Raw genomic sequence first — 22988 nt, forward strand, 5'->3', positions numbered from 1 at the left:
TTCAACTATACATTAAAAAATTCTAAACTAATTAAAACTCTGAAAAATGCAGAGAAAAACTAAAAATACGTGATTTTGCCTTTATTTTTGAATTTAAAGCAGTTTCTCAAAAATATTGATAAAAATAAGTTTTTAATATAATTTTTCACTAGATCATGCATAGAATAATATGAATAAAATACAAAATATATGCATGATCACTTGAGTAAATTTGTTGTGTTAAATATGTATTAAAAACACGTCATAATAATGCAAACACTTACATATGGATATTTGCATATTTTGAAATATGTTGCATGACATTAAATACGAATATGAAATTGCTGAGAAAGCCATAGGTGGGATTATGACTTGGCTTTGGTTAAGAATTATTATAGATGTATCTATGTTGATCTTATGCGTTGAAAACATGCAACTATATGTTGATTCATGGTTATGTTTTTATTTTGCAAACTGATGCACAAGTATCTCTTATAATTGCTTAACTGATGCATTATGATTACTATGTTAAGATGCACATATCGTGAATGGATGTAGGGTTATGTGTATTATTAGTTATGTACAAGTATGCAATGTTATTATCTTTCTATTGAGGCTCGATGAGTGATGATGAGATGCAATAGACGGTGCTAAGAACCAATCATTTTTTAGATCTTGGAACTTGATTTAGAATTTAACTATATCATTAAGAGTGTCAATTTTATTTTGATGTTTTTAGGACTGCTAATTTTATTTTGGAGTTAGACAATTATGCTTGTTTAATGAACAGTTTGAAATATGGCTTATGGATTGTATGATATTTTTTGTGTTTCAGATTCAGATTCTTTAGTTTAAGCTAAAATATGAGCGAAACATAGACCCAAGTCCAAAATGGGATTTGGATTCAGTCCAAAGCTCTGTTCAAATACTTGTAACCCACCAAAGATTTCCAACCAAAAACCAAAATAAATGTTCCTGTTGTATTCCGGTTTTTTTGATGAAAAAGTTTTTATCTTTTGGTTGTCTCTTTTTTGAATTTAGTTTTATTGGACTATTAAACGCTAGTGCTTCCGAACAAGCTAACTCTCTAGTGTGATGCCATAGATAGGGTTATTGTTTGTGGTTGTCTCTTTCTCGAACTTGATTCTATTGGGCTATTAAGTGATAACGCTTGCGCATAAGCTGACACTTTAGAGCTTAATCCGGTTGAAGCAATGCCATAGCTAAGGCCTTGCATCATTTGCTTTAAAAAAATGGCGAAATTTTTGTGTTGAAATTTTAGAGCGTTACAGACTATGTGCATAAATAACCTACTTAATAAACTCACATTATTATATTTTTCATTCCCATGTTGCCCATATTACATTATACAAATGCCAACTTTGTTAATGAAGTCTTTACAAGCCATACATTGACAAAACTACCCATAATTCATAATTACATGAAAAATTCAATACTTGACTTTGACTCATAACAAAAAATGAGTTTGCACTTCCAATAAGACTTGCCTATTGGAGCACCCAACCTAAGTCTTATGGCAAAGAATACACACTTATATGAGTTTCACACTTGTAATATTTTGTCAACTGTGTGAATTCATGAGTTACCCCTATCAAATGAGTGGATCTGGCACGTCTATAGAAATAGAATAATTAAAAAAATCACATTTTCACATATTTCTAAGAAACCTCTTTTATGAGATATCTTTTGTTCATGTTTCAATTGTACCATCCAAAGATGCGAACTCCAAATCTTGAAGCCAGAAAAAAACAAAAAATTTGAGTGAGCCTAGAACCTCAGTTTTGAAGTGGAGATTAAGGAACATACCAACACAAGTAGCAATTAAGAGTTGTGCAAGAATGTGTTTTTTTTAAAGGTAAGGTGGGGCTAGGCAAACCCCTACCAGTTATCCAATGACACCATTGCGATTCGAACTTGCAACTTCCAAACACAAGGTGACGTGCAAGAATGTGTTTTTTCTCTCGTGAGGAATGGAGAAACCACCTCAAGAGTAAACAACCTAGTTGTGCTGGTTAATGCCTGCCAATTTATGATTGCTTCTCTGGCAGCATAAAATTGTGGCTTGCTCGGGCTATAATGCAAGGGGTCGAAACATGTGAGAATGGAACTTTGACTGCTCATCTAGGGGCCTAAGCCCCATCCCGCCACACTAAACCCCTTTGGGCTTGTGTAAGAACATAGTTTGCTTTTTATTGAGCTTTATTTGAGAGCAGTGTTTGAGAGATGTGAGGGGTGATGAGAGTAGAGATGACCGTTGACCGGGCCATGGAGGACATCAAACGGGAAATGGATGGATGATGGAGGTTAAAATCAAAACCCCTATGGGATGGAGGCAGTGTTGGACTTACTCTTGCCACCGTCCCCGATCTCCTTTAAAGAAATTACTATTATATTGTTATACATATAATAAAATCTAGAATTGAACATATTAGGTCTCATTTCTGGTTTTGCCACATAGTTTTGAAGTGTTTTATGATAGATGTGAACCATTAGATGTGTTTTAGCCTGCTCTATTTAGTGAGAATCAACTCTTGCATCATGTTTTTTTGACAAAAACCTTCACAACCATTGATTTTGGGTTACCGGCAGATTCCAGTGATCCAAAAGTCGGTTTTCACTAAACAAAACCTATAGATCACATCTATGGTATTAGATGTGAGAAAAAATGTTAAAAATGATGATTTTTTAGGAGGAAAAAATGGGACAAAATGAAAAGGTGGGGTATAAGGAGTACATTACTATATTTTTAACCTTAACATAAAACCCTTTATTGAATCTATCCCCTCTCCTTCCTCTAACAAGATGTGCGAGCTTTCATTTCTCTCATCTCCTTTTAATGGCGAAAGGACCGGGAAAACGGGACCCTACTCACCCTATTTGAACCGGAGATGAAGGACATGAACCGAAGAATAGACCAAAGATGGAGGCTAAAATTAAGATCCGTATGAGGATGAATGAAGGGCTGGAAGGCAAAATTTTGAGATAGGGCGGGGGTGGAGACCTTATCCCCTGCCCTTGCCCAATCCACTGCCATCCCTAGATGAGAGTGGAGAAGAACATGGGTGACCATAGTGGAGTTGTCAACTACATCCTTATGATGATCTCCACTCTTATAACCATGTTCCATCTTTCAAAACTTGGCTTTCAAACATCAATGAGGGTAAAATGGTACAAGTCGGGTTTACCCATACCTGACCTGAACCAAACCCTATAGGGTCCGAGTACGGTGGCAAACAAGAAAAGAAGACCTAGGTCAGGACCCGAAGGTCTGATTAATACTTGGACTTGGGTATAGTTTGTGAAATTTTATACCAGACCCGGGCCCGAACCTAGTTTTGATTAAGACCCACAAATTTTCAATATAAAAATGATAAAACATATTATTTTACCGGGTATGATCCGGATCTGATTCATGTAGTTTTTATCGGTTCGGGTATAGTTTTTTCTTATAGTAGACCTGATTAGATCCAGGTCCAAACCTGATACCATACCCAAAAATCTGGTCCAAGTCTGGTTCCACTTGGGTCCTAACCAAACCCAACCCTTTAACACCCCTAGTAAATGGGAGTGCCCATCAGGCCAGGCTTTGATGGATTACTGTCAGAGCTCGCCCAATGCTGTTCGAAAATGCCATAGATGAACCTATGTTTTCAGTGATGCCATTTATTTGAGGCATCGATAGCTCTGAAAAAAAAACTGTAAGCCACATCTGAATGATACCATCCATAGCATTTTGGAAGCCGTTCATCGCTAGATGAACAGTATTAGGGTGCGCACTGACAGGTAATCTATCAGGGCTTACTTTGACCGTACACCCACTCGATAAATGGGGTGGGTAGCATTGAGAGAGGATCATATCAGAGGGCAACTCCGACGGTGTTACCGTCCTAGCTGCGTTGGATGTTGTTCATCTTAAAAATGAATGAACGGCACCCATCAAAGCAGTGAACAAGTCCAGCCGTTTATCTTAAACCAGCCCTATGCCATCCAACGGAAGCAAGAACAATATCGAAAAAAGAGTGGGGCCCATCTAAGTAATGGGCATCTCATTCACCGATGGGGGCTTCACTTGTCTGGTAGAAGAAGCTACTGCAAGTCACCTTGTCTTGGGACGTTGCAGGTTCAAAACTCAATGGTAAAGTTGTATAACTGGTAGGGGTCTGCCTAACCCCAACTTGCCTTTAAAAAAAAATGAGCTATCTCATTCGCATAAGTTTTGGATGCCGTTCATCTTGAAATTAAAGGCATCCAAAAGTGCTCCGAACTGATTCCCGTCTCGGCAGCATTTTATCGCGCGTGGCATGTTACATAGCGAGTAGCGCGAGCCGCGAGGGTGCGTTGCTTCATCGATCATTGCTCCCCCATCACTTCCACGGCCGCCAACTTCATCCGTTTGAGTTGAAACGCATTTGAGCGCGAAAATCCGCTAGCATTCTGAGCCGTTCTCTCTCTCTGTGAGTGTGTGTGTGTGTGGTGAGGATGGAGGAGGGCAGCGTGGTGAAGATTGAGGGCTCCTTCGACGACGCCATCACCCGCATTCGATTCGCAGCTCATTCCAACAACCTCCTCGTTTCTTCTTGGGATTCTGTAACCACCAACACTCAACCCCAACTCCTCTCTCTCTCTCTATGAGTGTTTCTGTTTTGTGTTATTGGTGTTCTCATGTTATGCTGTTGTGTTTGTGCTTGTGGGTCTCAACGCTTTGTTGAGTTTCACTTTTAAGTAACGTTGATCGCTTTTCGACTCTCTCTCTCCTAATCTTCATCTCACTCGGAGTGCAGACTCTTCGTTTATACGATGCCGAGACCTCATCAATGAGACTCAGTGCTCCATCAGAATCACCTCTTCTCGACTGTTGCTTTCAGGACGATACCGTCGCCCTCACTGTCGACATCGATGGCTCTGTAAGCAGGTGCGCTCCTTACATTTTTGTCAACCCCATACTCACATTTTTCTTGCATAAATTGGTGTCGAAGCACAGAGTATGGATTCCTCTCTTTCTGGTCCCATTTTCCCCATTTTCATTATCTTGTTTTCCGCCGTTTCTTATGGATATCATTTGTTGGTGGTGGTGTTGGGGGTTGAGATGAACGATACCAATCCTTCAAGGGGTCTTTGAATGCATCCACCTATTAAGAGTGGAATTGTTGGGAGGTTGCATTGTAGGACATAATTACAGACTACAGCACCCCCAACTTAATCCCCTTGATCTGATTTCTAAACTAACCACCCATGGATTATTTCCTCTTGAAGTGTAGTTGCTCTGTTTGAGAGAATGCCCTTCGCTTGATACTAAGTTTTTCCTTGTCTTTTCACAATAGCCAGGGCATTGTGCAGGGGATAGATGTCTTTCTGGCATAAAACCACATTGAACACATACTACAATGCACTCTGAAAGGGTATTGATTTGGATTCAGTGCAGTAGATTGGGTTGTTAAAATGCAATTATCTTAGCAGAGGGATCTCATTCACGTCTGCCGCCATCATTGGGGGATGCTCTCCCTGTTTTTTGCTTATCCTGCAACTGGGAAAAAGTTGTGGGGTGGTGAATCTGGTAGCGTGGGAATCAAACAGGATGTAGGTCTTACGCACTCATCAATCTCGGTGCATAGATGCCATCAAACGGTTCTTAAACATTAGTTACCATTGATACTTCCCTGTGGCAAGTGAAGTATCTTTTCAAGCTTTGAACATGTTCCGCACTTGAATGATCCTTGTGGGGTTGTAAGTTGCAGCCTAACTTATTTCCTTGTATATTTGTTTCCAGATATGATCTAGACTGTGGGGGCAGTAGAATACTAGGGGAACACAATGATCTAGCGACCTGCGTGGAGTATTCAAAGGAAACTAGTATGTACCTTATTTTTTTGTTATGCCATTATCTTTATAATGACTGATGTATTGGTAACTGTTCTCTCTCTCTTGTATTTTTTTCCATGGCCTTTTTAACAATATGGGTATTGCAGTCGGTTGTGCTTTTTTTGGTTGAAATTGTCAGTTCTTGTACCAAGCACTTTTAGGCTACATTATTTGTGTTTTGATGGTTTATTCTGCTACCATTCACTGTACTTGTATGAGAGCATATCTTGAAACTTAATAATTAGTGCTTGGATTTCATGCATGAAATAGGAAATTGTTATATAAAACCTTCAGTTATACCAACATTCTGCATTCTCTGATATTAGTTAATAATTTGACCGAAAATGCTTCAAAACTTTCATCCAAGGGATCTTAAGATACATGCTCCTGTAATGCCTTTCATCTTGTTGTTCCTCAAATTATACACATTATTTCCTGTCACAGTGACATGTCCAAATGGGCCTGTGCCACAGATGACACGCTCGGACACAAAGTCCGACACGTTTTGGCGTGCGACACACTCCAAAACGTGTCAGATTCCATAGGACTGTTTGAGTGAAGTTTTTAAAACAGTGGCTTAATGTGTTTTGTTTTTGTTTCTCTAAAAAAAGATGTCTTGTTATGAAGAGTCTTGACTGGTCAATGAGAGAGAGAGAGAGAGAGAGAGAGAGAGAGAGAGAGAGAGAGAGAGAGAGAGAGAGAGAGAGAGAGAGAGAGAGAGAGAGAGAGAGAGAGAGAGAGAGAGGTATTTCACTGTCACAATTTTTACAAAATTAACGAATTCGTGTGGTGTATGCGAGTCGCTTACACATATCTTAATGACAGATTATTTCAATTAATATCTTCTAATGACAGTGCAAGAAACCATTTTATTTCCCAAAATTCCATATAGCTCCATGTTAGCTTTTTTTATTTTCCTTAAAGTTTTCATCTTAACCAAGAATTACAATATTCTATATCATACTTTAAAGCCAAATTTTCTCATTATTTGAAGTATCAGTTCCAATCCTGCCACCTGGAATTTCATAACTCAATGTTGTTTTGCAAACCGCTATCACAATGAAGGAACAACACCAATAAAAAAGAAGATATTCAGTATGAAAGAACTAGGCTGTATCATCAAAGTACCTTTTAAATGCATAGCATCAATTCTGGAAAACCTATGTCACGGACACTTCATTTAGCAATTGTATCTTGTGTCAACATGACACAACACTTGGACCCTTCATGGATACAGACAAACTAGTTTGTAGACAATCAACATTGTGTCATTAACTTTGTCTATTTCCTTTATGATCTTATTTACTTATTTTGTACTCACCTGAGTTCCTTTTTCTTTTATAATTTGTCATCAGTTACATCGCATTCCAGTTTCAACCTAGTTTCATTGTTTGATGTTCCCAGCTATAGTGATTTAAGATTGTTTTTTATACACATACACATATCTATGCGTCCGTACAGCTGTGTCCCTGTATCCTAATTTTTGAAAATTATTGTATCATACGAAGCATATCTACATAATGTCCCGTTATTGCATCTGTATCCATGTATATAACAGAAAAATATCATAGTAGACCATGGTCTTTCATCGTGCAGAGTTAAACTTTAGATTAGTCCCTCAATTCCTAATATCATGCATGCCCTTGCTTATCTTCTTATCATAATCATGTCAAGAATACTGTACAATCATGGCAGGATCATAGTCCATGTGACCGAATCTGGTAATGCAATTTCTTACAAAGTTATGGTTCCTATGCTTAGTTTTTGAAGCCGAAACATATACTTGTAGTCACTACCAATAATGAAATATTGTTTCATGTGTTGCAGTCTATTGTAACACCATTGTTACTGCTTTTACTGTAGTTGCTTACAAAAGTCTATTATGTAGTTGGCCTATTATACTTTGTCAATTTGCCATGCATCCATCTCGGATTTAGTAGTTTCCACTGTTGACTATTTTTTAGGATTTTGCAGATCAAGTAATTACTGCTGGTTTTGACAAACAACTTATATTTTGGGATTCCCGTGAGACAAAGAATAGTCTGGGGTACTCACAAAGGGTAGATGTCGAGGTGGATTCTATGTCTCTTTCTGGAGTTCATTTGCTTGTGGCCTTGGGTGCAACCATTTGTATGTATGACTTACGAATGTTAAAAAGACCGATTCAGTCAAATGAATCTTGTATGAAGTATCAAGTAAGATGCATTCGCTCAGCCCCTAATGGTCGAGGTAGTTTGCTTTGTCTCTTTTTTGGTACATGCCCATTTAACAGTGCATTTTCAATGTGTATTCACTGCCTGTATAAAAAAAATTCTGCACTGCGTGACATGGACACTTAGCATGTGTGTCTTTCCATGTCAACATGGCACCACAGTGGACGCGACAACAAACACTACACAACACTTCATGGACATAATAAAGCTTGCACAATAATGTGTCCCTAACTTTGTCTTTTTCTTTTTTAATGAGCTTGATTATTTACTTTGTACTTCAGTGTCTTTTCTTTTAGAGTTGGTTATTGGTTATATTACCGTAGATCCTTGATTTTTGAAAATATTTTGAAATGGATTTTTAAAATTGAATATTTAAAAATGGATTCAGATTTAGACTCTTGAGAGACAAGGGTTCCATTCTTCAAGAACATGAGCCTTTTCTCCTCCGGTGAGCAGGGATCATTCAGGGGTGCAACTTTTCGTCTTATGGTTCTTGGTTACCTTGACCCGAACTCCTAAAATAAGGTGAGGTTGGTGGTGTGGGGCACCATTGACATCAAAAAACATAGAAAAGCCAACAAAATGTGAAAATTGGAGATAAACACTCCATAATAAATGATATAAAATAAAATAATAAAAATAAATGAAGAGGAGAAGTGTATCACGGGCTTAGGTATCCCTCCTATGACGTTGACAAGCGTGAAATGAATCCACCGCGAGATCGACTCCAAAAGGGCTTGGTCCCAACAAGATGGACCTAGTGGGGCTATGGGTCTAGACTTAGAAGGTAGCTAATGAGATCAGTTAGGGTGAGGGCACATGGCTAGGATGGTCTCTCATAGTATCAACACTCTCACATTGAAGTTCTAGATGCTAAGAGAAGGATTCTAGGCCCCTATTTATAGGTTTTTAGGTGGTCCTTTGTGTGAAGAATCCTTGCAAACAATCAAGTTTTCAAATAACTTGATACTTCAACTACTCAATACACAAAATAAATGCACAATGTTTATAAGCTTTACACCACAAAAGAAGTGCAATAAATGAACAGTGTTTATAAGCTTTACACCAAAGAAAGTGCAATAAATGCAAAGTATTTATAAGCTTAAGGAGACAACTCCTTACTCTAATACATACATACAATGGGCTCACATAACCCTTATTTATAAGCAAACTTAAGAGACGTTGGGCTATTCCCAACAGCTCTTATTAGAGACGTTGGGAATCAGCCCAACGTCTATATTTTTAAAACTGTGTACACAGTCAATGGCTGACTGTTGTACACTGTACACAGTCAGCCACTGACTGTGTACAAAAACATTATATAAAAAAACAAAAATAAGAAATGAAAAAAATTACAAAAATAAAAAAATAAAAAGATAAAAAGGAGGAATTACAATCATATTCAAAAACATGAATATGCGTAAAATGTAGAAATGACTGAAATACCCCTACAGCCAATACAATAAAGAAATATATATTTTATATATACAAGTAGATGAATACATATACATATATGAAATATATATATATGTATATGTATCTTCTTTTATATATATAAAATATATATAGAAAATACATTGTCTTATAAATTACAATTTAACACTTTGGACCCTAATTGGTGGGATTTTGGATCTGGGTATCCAAATCTATCTACTGCACAACAACCTGAATTTTAGTGGCTGATGGTTTGAGGTGTCAGGCTGTGATTGGCTGAAGTATTTACTTAAGGGCCATGTCACACTGACTCTTCTAACAGGGCACCGCACCCGCACCCAGGCAAGTGTGACACTTGGATACAACTTCCTTTGTGTTAGGTGAAGTCAACCACACCGAGGCCCATTTCTATTCAAAAGTAGATTAAGTTAACCCTAATCAAGTTCATTTTTATCTATATATTATATATATAAATACGTAAATGCACACACATACATGTAGTGTTAACTTAAAATTGTTAAAAAGTATATATATATATATATATATATATATATATATACTTTTTAACAATTTTAAGTTAACACTACATGTATGTGTGTGCATTTACGTATTTATATATATATATATATACCCTCCCCGCGCCCCCGCACCCAAGTTTTTTTGAAGTGCCGCATGGCTGCATCCGCACCCGCACCTATGTGACATAGCTTAGGGGCTAAGAAATGTGGTTTAGGAAGGCTTACTAGGCTTATCCTATGGTTTTGGAAGGTCTAGTCACAAAATCTTGGGTTCTTGGTGTTGAGAATATGGGTCTAGCACCCGAGTCAAGATCTGGTCTGTTTGTAAGAGACACCATGTATTTATTACTCAAAGGGGGAGTTTTGTAATTTGTCTTGTTATATATATATATATATATATATATAGGACGCCAGCCCTATGGAAAGCTGTTGGACGTCTCTTTTGCTCCAAGACTTCTCTTTCTTTCTCTCTAACCCTTTCTCTTTCTCAGCTGCACTTGTTCCAGCAGGGAACATGTTTCGATACAGTTCTTCACATGGTATTAGAGCCATTGAAGAGGTAGGCTCCATTGGATTGTGGCTGGAATCTTCTTTCTTCTTCTCTTATAAGATTCCTTCTTCTTCCTTGTTTCTCTTCATCTAGCCTTCTTTCAAATATTCCTAATCTTTCAAATCTCTCGTTCTTTCTTTCTTTTAAATCTTAAATTTCTGAATGTCAATCTCTTCTATAGTTTCGTATTAATGCAGTCTTTCTCCCATCTTTATATTCAGATCTGCCACTTTTACTACAATCTTATTAAAAAAAAGCATCATCAAGTCTTGAATTGACGTCTTTAAAAAAAAAACAGGAACGAGACATATCGAGTTCAAGTGATTGTTCTCATTTCTTGTTATCCCTTTCATATTAGAGTGAAACATAAAAAAAAAAGAGGGATTTCGCTTTTGGGTGATGTGTGTGTTATTGACATTGTCTTATTAGGGCTTTTGTATTTCTCCGTTCTTTCACCTATTCTTCGATCTCTTCTCTATCTAGTTCTTTTTATGGCTTCCTCCTCTCCTCTAAATTCTTCCTTCCTCAACCATCTAGTTATCAATAAAGCTAGATTCTTCCAACTTTATCACTTGAAAGAAACTAATCATTCCCTTTCTTTGCACTGATGATATGATTGTCACGAAATATGCGAAAAAACAAAAGCAAGAACTACAAAGGGCTTATGATAACACAAACACAGCGTGCACATGCACAAGTCCACCATGGGATAATACAAGGTGCCAGTTAAAATGTAAAATATATCATATATAATATATATAATAATAATATAATATTATATTATTATTATATATATTTTTAATGTATTTTTTAGTTTCTTTTTCTTTCTCTTTTATTTTATTTATTATCTAGTTCATTTACAAATAGATACTATAATCTAGTCAAGTCCCAACTAGGACTTGACTAGAATATAGTTGTTGGACTAGTCCAACGGCTATATTTAGAGCCATTGGACTAGGTCCAACAACATTGGATAGAAATGAATGGAGGAGAAGGATTCATGTAGAAGACCCAAAATGATTTTCTTTGTTGGTTCATATCGCCGACCCCAATTGTTTTGGGATGAAGGCGTAGTTGTTGTTGTTGTTTGGACTAGGTCCAACGACTCTCAAGGAGAGCTCTAAACGAACTCTCCTTCACTCCTCTCCCTCTTGTATAAATAGGGGTCATCCCCCTTCATTGTATTTTCAATGCTTTTTAAGCATTTCTTGTGAAGAAATAAAAATTTATTATTTTAGTGTGTTCTTCCATTTTTACACTTTATGGGTTGTGATTAAGGTGTCTCCAATATAGACACTCTTTTGAAGGTTTCTCGTGCTTTTGTGGAAGACCACCATTTCATTACATGGTATCAAAGCCTTGAAGACTTTTAGATCTTAAAGAATTCTCACCTCATTTTTCGTGCCTCCTTTGCAAAGGGTGATTCATTCTCTTGTTCGTGACTCAAGAGGTCTATTTTGAAGAAGGAAAGCATTTGGAGAAAACTTTGCTACGAAAAGTCGTATTTGTGCTCATTCTTCTCCTCTCTTATATTTCTTTCTTTTTTCTTCTCTCATCTGTTCTTTCTTTTTCTCACTCTTGTAAAAGATGGATGATAATGATAAGATCACCATTATACCCATGAAATTAAATGACACTAACTATGTGATGTGGGCTTCTATCATGCAACACAACATTTGGGGAAAAGGGTTGTGGGTTATAGTGGATGGTTTCTATTTGGAACCGAAACTAATTCTCACAAAAGTTGAGAATGACAAAGAAGTACCTCTCACAAAAGGAGAGAAGAATAAGGCTCTGACGACATATGAGAAAAAATGAAAAGAGTGGAGGATAGGGTACGCAAAAAATATATCATGGCTAGTTAATAGCGTTGACATTAAGAAATGCTCTAGCCTTGCTAAATTTGAGCATACCAATAAAGCTTGGGAATATCTTAATAATATGTATTCCCTTAAAGATATTGCACATGTGTGCAATTTGCAAGACAAAGTCTGGACGATGACTCAAAAGGACAAAACTATTGGGGAATATTACAATGAGTTATCCGAACTTTGGGAGGAATTGACTCTTCTTGAGCAAAAATGACATTGTTGACGTTAAGGACTTATATATCAAAGCTTCATTCTCTTTTCCCTCTCAAGACCGCTATGGAAATCTGAGCTTGTTCATTTCAGCAAACTAGGTTACTAATAGCTTCAAGTTCAGTTCATGCAAAGTAGTTTGCAGTTTACTAGCTGTGAATCTTGTGTCCCTATCACCATCCACAACTAGGCTAAAGCATCATTAACATGAGCATGTGATGGGGAGAAAAGACGGAAAATTTCTTTGCCAAGAAACAAAAATATTCCTAGAAGTGGTTTCCCTTGATCTTTATTGCTTGATTCTGCATCATTTCTTTAGTATGCTATGTAGTTAATGCACTTCAAATTGTCGGCCACTATTTAAAATAAGTTTGATTAGGAGGCATGTAATGTTTAGATGTTTGGGAATATAAGAGGCAGTGAACTTTGTAAACACCTGACCTTAAGATCATATACTGTTATTGCACTACTCAAATCTATGATATGCATAATTGTAAGATAAATCGAAAACCCTTGCAAACTTAGAATCATATATGCCTTCCTAGACAATCATATCTATCACATATACAAGTGCAAGGTCTAGAAAAACAAACTGTAATGCACAAGAAGGTATCGTGTATGCTTGAAATTGTAAATGATGAGGAATTGAGTGCATAGACAACCCAACAAAATGGAAAAGTAAGTTGTTTAGCCAGATGTTGGGAAGGTTTCTGAGCCATAACTTCATGTAAGTGTAATAAAATGCTAAGCAATTCCCGTACAAGTTTTTTTTGGGACATGTTCATTTATGTTCTAAGCCATCTTTTGCCATATTTCCTGGTCTGCATTTTCATTAAGAACCTTCTGAGAATATCTGCTTTAATTTCCTGGTGTCATTTAAATTGGTTTGTAAATGATAATTATAATTTCTATGTTCCTTCTTCTGTTAGGTTTATTTTTTATTTCTATATATAGCTTTAAATTTGTTGGATCCATTGGTGTATTTGCCATTCACTGGGTGTAATTGATTACGTTTTATTGGGCATGACTTCATCATAGGTTATGCTGTTGGAACAAAAGGAGGGAGTGTGACACTGGGTTTCTTTGATGATGCATCTAGCAAAGTGCAACTTAATAATGGGTGTGTATAATTTTAATACTCATATACTTTAACGTGTCTTCTAATGTAAAACATGAGTTTACTGGTTTCTGCAATTCTTTTAAAATTTGGTAGCCTAGCTAGATGAAACATTTAATATGTGCATGTGATAACATGATCAAAATCAAATATAATTTCAATCTGAAATAAATAAATTTAGTCCATACACGGATGATTCATAGGTTGTAGTGGGATCCTGCCTTTGTAATATCGTGTGTTTTTCCATGATTCTTAATTTCGAAACTTAAGAATTTGTAACTAAGTATTTAATAAAAATGCTAAAATCATGGGAAAATATCTTCAAATATATGTGACGTCAGTTGGGTCTGGGCGTGGCCCAGAGCCCACTGACAAGACCTCAATGAGCCAATTAAAGTTTGAGAAAAATTTTGTTTTAACCTTTAAATTCGAGTGAAATTCGAGTGAAATTCATGCTTCGTACTCCAAAAGCGGCTAGAAATTTTAAACTTGAATTAAAAATTTTGTTTTTAACCTTTAAATTAGAGCAAAAATTATGTATAGATGTTAAGGAAGTATGTGCCTGACCCCTCGCACGTGATCCACTATGAGGCGGTCGAGGTACAACCAGACTTGATGACAGAGGAGAGGCCAGTGGAGATTGTGGATCGCCAAGAGAGGACACTTCGTAGTAGGACGATCCCGTTCGTGAAGGTGCCTTGGCAGCATCATGGACTAGATGAGTGCACCTGAGAATCCGAAGCCGATATGCGTAACCACTACCCACATTTATTCGGTACGTTTTTAATTTTGCAGACGAAATTCTTTTAAAGGGGTAGAGATGTAATATCGTGCATTTTTTCATGATTCTTAATTTCGAAAATTATGAATTTTTAATAAGTATTTAATGAAAATGATAAAATCGTGAAAAAATATCTTTAAATATAGGTGACGTCAGCTGGGTCTGGGCATGGCCCAAAGCCCACTGACAAGATCTAAATGAGCCAATTAAAATTTGGAAAAAATTTTGTTTTTAACCTTTAAATTTGAGTGAAAATCGAGCGAAATTCAAGTTAAATTCAGGCAAAATTCGAAGGAAAAAATCAGGTAAGTGTACCGTTAAATGCGTCTCATAATTTTGAGAACGTTGGTACCTTATTTTTCTGAAATTGGGTTACGGTTGACCCGAAATTTGCATTTTTCAAAAATGACCTGCCTCTGTTTTTACCTTTTTCTAGATTGGATCAGACTGGATCTGCTCTGTTTGATCCAAGTTGATATGGATCTGAACCCAGTTCATGACTAATATTAACTAGGATCTGGTCCAGGTAGGACCTATATGAATTTTGGATATAGATTTGGATCTGGATCCAAAATCCAAATATGACCAATTTAAAACTTTAAAATCAATTTAAAAGTTAAATTGAGTAGGTAGAGTTCTACCTGGAGTAGAACTCTACTATGGAAGGACTTTTAGAGGGGGGCGACACCCTCTGGAATATTCTTAAAATATATTATTGTGCATGTCAGGTGTATGATTGGGGAATATTCTTAAAATATATGTTTAGATACCCTCTGGAATATTCTTAAAATATATTATTGTGCATGTCAGGGGGGCGACACCCTCTGTAGAGTTCTACCTGGTGTTATATATGTTTCGGATTTGATTGTGCATGTTTATGCATTCAAATACTATGTTGCAAATGTGCATATCATACACATTCTGAAGTTATTTTGCTGTTTACATAAATATAATTATGTGCATGGTTAGGTGTTTATGCATGAAATGGATCATGATAAGGTTGTTGCAAGCATCTCTTCACATGCATATGTAATTGGCTTATGTTCATTAATGTTGTGTGATTGAATGTGCATTGTGGACATGTTTTGGAATAAGGTATATGTTGCATGTTCAATAAATTTTTTCAAAAGGATGCGTAAATCACTTTGAGATGCTTTTGTGGTCAGATGTGAACCACTGCGGGTCGTGTGGGCCAGGAGCATGTGGTGCTCTAATGTTGATTTTATTTATGCATTGTAAAATTTATTTTTAGAAATTATTGGTTTTCCTAAATTGATTGTACTGTTAAATTATGCGGGCCAAGGCCCGAAGTTGGTTTTGCACGTGGATTTGCAAAACGATTCTTATGTAAAGAACTTGAAATTTGTTTAAAAAGGTAAAAAAGACCAAACAATGTAATTAATCTCGTCCTTAATGTCTCTTTCATGACGTGAAAATCTTGGATAACGGTTTTGGGGAACCGTAAGAATACTAAACCTCTATGTGCGATTATGCCCTTAAACCCGATGTGGTGGTTCACCTTCCGACCACAACTTTAGGGAGATTTCAGCCACTTTGCCTGGAGGTGTTGTTGTTGAGTCAATTATAGTTATTGGTATACCAAGAAAGTGACGTCAATGTTTAAGGATTTTCATTGATGTCTCAGCATTATGTGAGGATTCTTAATGTTCCGATGGAATGCGAAGATTCCTGATATCGGTCGAAGAACAAGTGTGAAACCTAGTAATAAAAAACAAATTGTGTGTTAAGTTACAATTGAGAACCTAACTTGGACTTCGGGAAGTTATGTCCGTTTTGAGTATCTGCAGGTTTAAGGAAAGATGAAAACTAAAATTGTGTGCATTTAATAAGGACATGCATACAAAAACAACTTTGATAAATAACTTAATAAGTTATTCATGCATGTGCTTTGAATCATGCATCTTTACTGTTCTCCATTAGTTCATGCATTCATGCTTATTCTGTTTCGCATGATGATTGTTATTGTATGGCACTTGTTTAAATGCTTGAATGGTAAGTTGATTATGAAAATTGCTGTTGTGATATTCTTCTAAAATTATGCATGGATTTGGTTTATGCTATTTCATTACTATTTGAATTTTTAGAACAATTCTATAAAGAACTTTGGTTTTTACCTGTTTTCAAAAACTGTTTTACAGGACCGGGTGCTTAGTGATGAATTGACTTGCTAGCTGGGGACTATGAGTCTTGCATGACTAGTTTTGGGTTCTTAATAGAGTGACTCCTTGTGATAGACGATTTTACTATTTCAGCTTATTTAACATTTATTCATTGATTAATAAAGTTGATTATTCTTCGTTGATTCAATGCACTATCTGTGGTTGGTATATTAAATCCGTGAGACCCTGGATCCTTGTGTTTGTTTCTACAATTGTTTAAAAAAAATGTCACTACTTTTACGAGGATTAGTTGGAGTCATTACAACCTTTCATCATTGATTGTGATGTACTTAACAATAGAGCGAGGATATTCTTGAAAGCATTTACACCCCTAGTTGGGTGCCCTACACTCTCCCCTGATTTATGGCATAGCAAGCAAATGACTGAGTTTCATCCGGTTTTGAATCCCTATAAAATCAACAGGTTTTCTGCTTACAGCAAACCCAATTATAGTTGTGTATAGATGTGTATGAGAATGTGCATGTATGCATGCATGCTTTCTTTTAATTAGAAGAATCCATGTTGAACTAGGTTACATGCCAACTTTGTATAGATCCCTCTTATCAATCCGTTTTGAAGTTTAAAGTTATTTTGCAGTCTCTAGTGATTGGGAGTTTTTAGTGCTCCATAAATTCCAAGTCCTCACCAACAATCATTTCTCCTGTTTTACAGTATACTTCTGAATTTATGCCATGAAAGGGTACCTGACCAATGATATTGTCATTGGAGGCCTTGCGTTTATTTCTAATACAAGATAAAATTCCTTAGAGATAACATAATATAACTAAAAAATCCATGCACTATCATGCCTGAGCGTCGTATATCTTAGTCTTTGTAATTGGGTTGTTAACATGGTTGTCTTTTCTCTGTTTTGAATGCTGGCTAAATAATGAGTTTTACTCTATTACATTATTTTCCCACACATTTATCCTCTGTTATTGAATATATTTTTTCTGATGGAAGCATTGGGTCAAGATCACTTGATCATGTAGACCAAAACAATAGACAAAATAATTTTGCTATAGCAAACTATTTCTAGCATGTAAATGGCTATAACGCTGATTCAACTATTTGTTGACAGATACACTTTTTGGTGTTCTCCAAAGTCAAAGTCAAAGAATGGGAGGCACCATGTGGTTCCTGTGAACGATATTGTATTTCATCCTGAGTATGCTCTTTATCTCTAGTCTTTTCTTCTTACTATAGATATATAATTATATATAAAAATATAAAATTTGTCTATCCATCGATTGTGTATATATATATATATATCATGCTGTTTTCACAATATTGTCATGATATTTGATCAAAAATATTTTTTAAAAATTCAGTTGTGGATAAGAATTCAAAGATTCACTGAAACCATTTCTTGTTTATCCTTCTTTAGAAAAAAAGCCCTGGATATACTGCATTAATGACATTGTTGATCTCTCTCTCTCTACTTCACACATGTCTGATAAACAGATTGTATGGGATTATCTTTGAGATAATTCTTGCTTAAATGTTCCCAAGACAACATTTCTGACATGTGCTGATAATAGGGATAATACATTCATAACAGCAGATTATGAAGGGTATGCCATTGTTTGGGATGGTCAAAGTAAAAGGAGGTTGTTTGAGGTAACTTCTTTTATTTCATCCAAATCATGTGGCTTTGATATTTTAAAAAGTTCCAAAACTAATTAGAAGTTTCTGTTTGAAGTATGTCTATCTGGTGCTTTTGTTTCCACCTTAATCTAGTTTTCTTCTAATCATTTAATGCTCATTTTCATGTCCTTATTCTTGTAGTTCCCAAAGTGCACTATGAGTATTGCATCTATGTCATACAACCATGAAGCTCAATTATTGGCTATTGCATCAAGCTGCACATATCAAGAAGCCAATCAACTGTAAGTTTATCTTTACAATTGATTATTTACATTTCAATCTGATGGTGTTTTCTCTATTGTTCATTTTCATTTTGCATGATGCAATATCAGAGTGAAAAATAATAAATTGGATGAAAAGAATATATTAAGCATAAACTGTCATAGTTGCAGTCATTTAGTGAGGCATGTTTTCATATGACCAAGTTGATTAAGCATGCGCTGTTCCCAAGGCTTGGATAAGGATCAAAATGCTGGGATACTAATGCATATCATGATATAAGATTTTCAAAAGCAGTTTCTTGTATTTATCTTAAGAAAATCTCTTAAATCTGAAAGCACAAGATCCTTCTTTCTTGCAAACAAGGTATTTATAAGAATAGTAATTACACTGACCCTGAAAAATGTGTAGAAAATTCAAGACAGAACATTACAGTAGTCATGTATCATTATGTAATATCAAGGGGCTATCATGTAATTAATAAGAAATTTGAGGTAACTTTTGGGGAAAGTTCCCTATAACTTTGCAACCAGAAAACACAATCTGTTGTGACAACCTTTTCACAACCTGATTTCCTGGGCAGGCAGTCATTTTCTTTTCTACAAGTATAAATGCAATCATAAAGTGTTTGGTAGCTTTTATATATACAGTTTAGGATAAAATAGCAACTAGCATTTATAAGTTGGATTATCTATCAACATACTAACTATCCCGGACCGATCTTTCAGAATAGGGCAAGTTGCAGTGCGGAGCTCTACTGAGTGGAAAATGCATAGAGTGTAGGAATACGCAATGTGCGTTGGTTTGATTGGTGACGTGCGGTGGTAGCATGGCACGCGATAGACAACAATATCGTCGTTATTGCATCGCTGTAAAGCGGCACAGACGTGGAACGTTGTTTGGCTAAGCAGTGCCAGCGGATAAGAGGTTGTTGCCTTTCGAGATTTGGTTAAGAACCTCTTGGCTTGCAGGAGACTCAACTAAACTTTTATATTCTCTCCCAAGATTGTGGGTTAGCGGAGTGCCCATTTTGAGCAGAATGCTCATTGTTTTGGTCCCTTGAGTTGACAGTTTCTCTGTAAATTGTGTGTGTGAAAAAAGTTGTTCGTGGCTCGTCTGTTTGGTTCCTGTGAGAACGTTTTGCTGATTTCGGGAGAGAGTTACAACACGCTGCCTCTTGATGAGAGCTGCAACATTGGGCCAAGGTGCCCTTGTGAGGATGGGTGCCCAAGAAGATTCTTTGAAGGACTGCTTTGGGGTAATACGCAAGAATGCGTCCCCCCACTTGACGACTAGTTTGGACTGTTGGAAAACCACAAGTTGGTGCCTTAAGGGAGTTGATATCCCTGCGACACGCATTGGTGTTCATCTTTCTCTGCGAGGACCACAAAGGGCTTGGAATTGCCCTTGTTGGGGTTGGAAGGCACCTCAGCCTTGAGCATAAAGATGTCAAGTTTGTCGTGCGGGCGAGGATGACCCGATTGTGTATGGGATTACACTGGGGTCCCACGAACAAAGGATACTCAATGTTGGTGAAACGAAAGACCGCTATTTAAGTGATCGAATGCGTTAAGGAATGAGACTTGGCGTGTTAAAGGTTGCGGCGTTGGTGGATGAAAACCAGAGCAAGTTGAGTAGGCTGAAGAAAAGAAGTAAACCAAAGATAAAAGGAAGCTGACATATCAGTTGAGACTGTATTCTTACCTGCACCGACATTGTCGAGGACAACAATGGTTTGGGTGGGGGATATAATGTCCTAGACCGATCTTTTGGAATAAGGTAAGTTGCAGTGCAGAGCTATACTGAATGAAAAATGCATCGAGTATAAGAACACGCGGTGTGCGTTCGCTTGATCGGTGACATGCGGTGGTAGCATGGCACGCGATAGGCAACAATATTGTCGTTAGTACATCACTGTATGGCGGCACAAACATGAAACATTGTTTGGCTAAGCAGTGCCAACAAATCAGAGGATGTTGCCTTTAGAGATTTGGTTAAGGACCTCTCGGCTTGCAGGAGTATCCTACACGTAGCAATTGGATGCACGAGGGTGCGTGTGGGTTAAGGCTAATTGCCCCAGGGATCATATTAGGTGATTCCAACCGAGTATGGTGACTCAGGCTATGCGAAAGAATGCCTAGGCGCTAACGAATGAGTCTGGGTGGTGCTCTTCACTACGGTGTTCAATCATCAACTGGTCTTCAGACTGGGAGCCACAAGATCTTGTTCCTTCGTTGTCCAAGTTTTGCTGTGGCGTGCACATGGAGTTGCAATACACTCTATGTCATACAAGGCTAAGGCAAGTTTGTGCTCCTTTCAGAAGTGATAGCTGATATGGGACGGCTATGCATTAAGCGGTATGGACTCGATGAAATTCGCATTTGAAAATGCGCTTGATCACCTTCCGTTAGGCAGCTGTGCATGAGGTGGTACGCAGGGCCAATGAAAATAATTTAGCACATGGAAAAGTGTTGGTGCGCGGCCTTTGGCTGTTAGGCTGTTCAGATTGGGCAGTTTGGCGCATTGCGGGTTTATGAAGCATTCTATGCCTGTGACAAATTAGTTGCAAGTGAGCGACTGGAAGGCTTGCGGCAGTAAGGAAGGACCGTCGCGCCGCACTGGCCTATGAAAGAAATAGGCCCGTGACACTAACAATATATTGGGTTAAAATCAGCCAATGTGCAAGTTGGTAAAACTGGTTCAATTTAAATAAACTTTATAAGATAATGTGCCCCAAGACATGAGGCATATTTAATCAGAGAGAGTTGCATGGAAGTTGCTTCTGGGCATCCAGTCAAGATGAAAGGCATGCTTTGGCACTCATGCCGGACTGAGGCTTGCTCTAACCAAAAAGTGGATCACATTTTTATTAGAACGCCTTGGGAATAGGTTTTCCTGCACAAGCAACAAACAAGAGAGAAAAGGTGGAGTTCTCAAATGAGACGTCACCCATTGTGGGTGGCGTGCTTCTGTATTTATATTTGAATGTTGAATATACAATAATACCCTTCACTTAACTAGGTATTTACCATATATATTATATCATGATGGATCTCATGGATCCATATATGATCCAACCAACATATTCTTAACACGCCCCTCAAACTGGATATGGTGTAGAACCATGGACAGTTTGGATTTTAATTTCCAGTACTGATTCACTGGAAATGCATTGGTAAACAAATTTGCCACTTGGTTTTCTCTGCAAATAAACATAGGATGAATCTTCTTGGATTCAACTTTTTCTCTGACAAAATGGTAGTCTATCTCCACGTGTTTCATTTTTCCATGCTAAACTGGATTAGTAGAAATAGAAACTGCACTGTGGTTGTCATAGTAGACTAGGGAGCTGAAGATGGACTCATGTAAGCTGAATAAAATGTCTTTGATCCAAGTGACTTCAGTAGTTACAATTGTCATTGCCCTATACTCTGCCTCGGTGTTGGATTGAGCAATGATTTTCTACTTGGGTCATGAGCCCAATAAGCATCTTCATGTAAACAAGTCAATCAGAAAGAGTGCTATTGATATACCGAAGAATTCACTTTACTGCTTCTATATGCTTTGTTCGAGGCTTGTGCATATACTGAGACATGTGATTTACAACAAAAATTAAATCAGGTCTAGTGAAAGTCAAGTATTGTAGAGATCCAACTATGCTTCAATATTTTTTGGGGTCTTCCAAATAGGTATCATCTGCTGAGTTTGCACTCAAATGCATGTGAGCAGCCATCAGAGTATCTAAGGGCTTATGTTGTAACATCCTATTGCGTTGTAGAATATCACAGGCATACTTTTATTGGGAAAGAATGAGACAATCAGACTGCTGGTCCACCTGCACTCCAAGAAAGAATTGGAGAGGTCTTAAGTCCTTCATATGAAAAGCCTTATGTAATAGTGACTTTATCTCATTAACTCTTTCAATATTGTTTCCTGTAATGATGATGTCATCGACATAGACCAAAATGATAGTGATGTCTGATTGTATCTTTTGCACGAATAAAGAATAGTCATAATGACTTCTTTCAAATCCAAGAGTTTTTACAATAATACTAAAAGTGTCAAACCATGATCAAGAAGCTTGCTTAATACCGTAAATAGCCTTTCTTAGTCTCGGCACAAAGGTGTTTGGGTCTCCTTTTGAATACCCCGGTGGATGCTTCATATACATTTCTTCACATAGGTCCTCATGTACGAACACATTTTTAACATCTAACTAAAATAAACTCCAGCCATGTAATACAGCCAATGATACGACAATTCAATGTCTGACATCGTAGATTAGGGCATTGCAATTTCAGCTTTATTGATATTTTGTGTAATAAAGGTCTCATTGATGTTAAAGGCCAAAGTGTCTCTTCTTGTGTCAGTGGTAGAGTTTGTAAGAAT

General features: G+C 37.1%; 1 protein-coding gene across 1 annotated transcript; it reads left to right on the forward strand.

Moving 5' to 3' along the window:
* The first annotated feature begins 4479 nt into the window (after window positions 1-4479).
* On the forward strand, window positions 4480-14504 carry LOC149848892 (mitotic checkpoint protein BUB3.3-like). The gene is made up of 5 exons (XM_090005664.1): window positions 4480-4587; window positions 4782-4912; window positions 5768-5850; window positions 7834-8054; window positions 14316-14504. Exons 1-5 carry the CDS (start codon window positions 4480-4482, stop codon window positions 14502-14504), a joined length of 732 nt encoding a protein of 243 aa, XP_089861790.1.
* The last annotated feature ends 8484 nt before the right edge of the window (window positions 14505-22988 follow it).

Source organism: Nuphar pumila, chromosome 1 (genome assembly GCF_984573655.1).
Source record: "Nuphar pumila chromosome 1, dmNupPumi1.hap1.1, whole genome shotgun sequence".
Classification (NCBI taxonomy): Eukaryota; Viridiplantae; Streptophyta; class Magnoliopsida; order Nymphaeales; family Nymphaeaceae; genus Nuphar; species Nuphar pumila.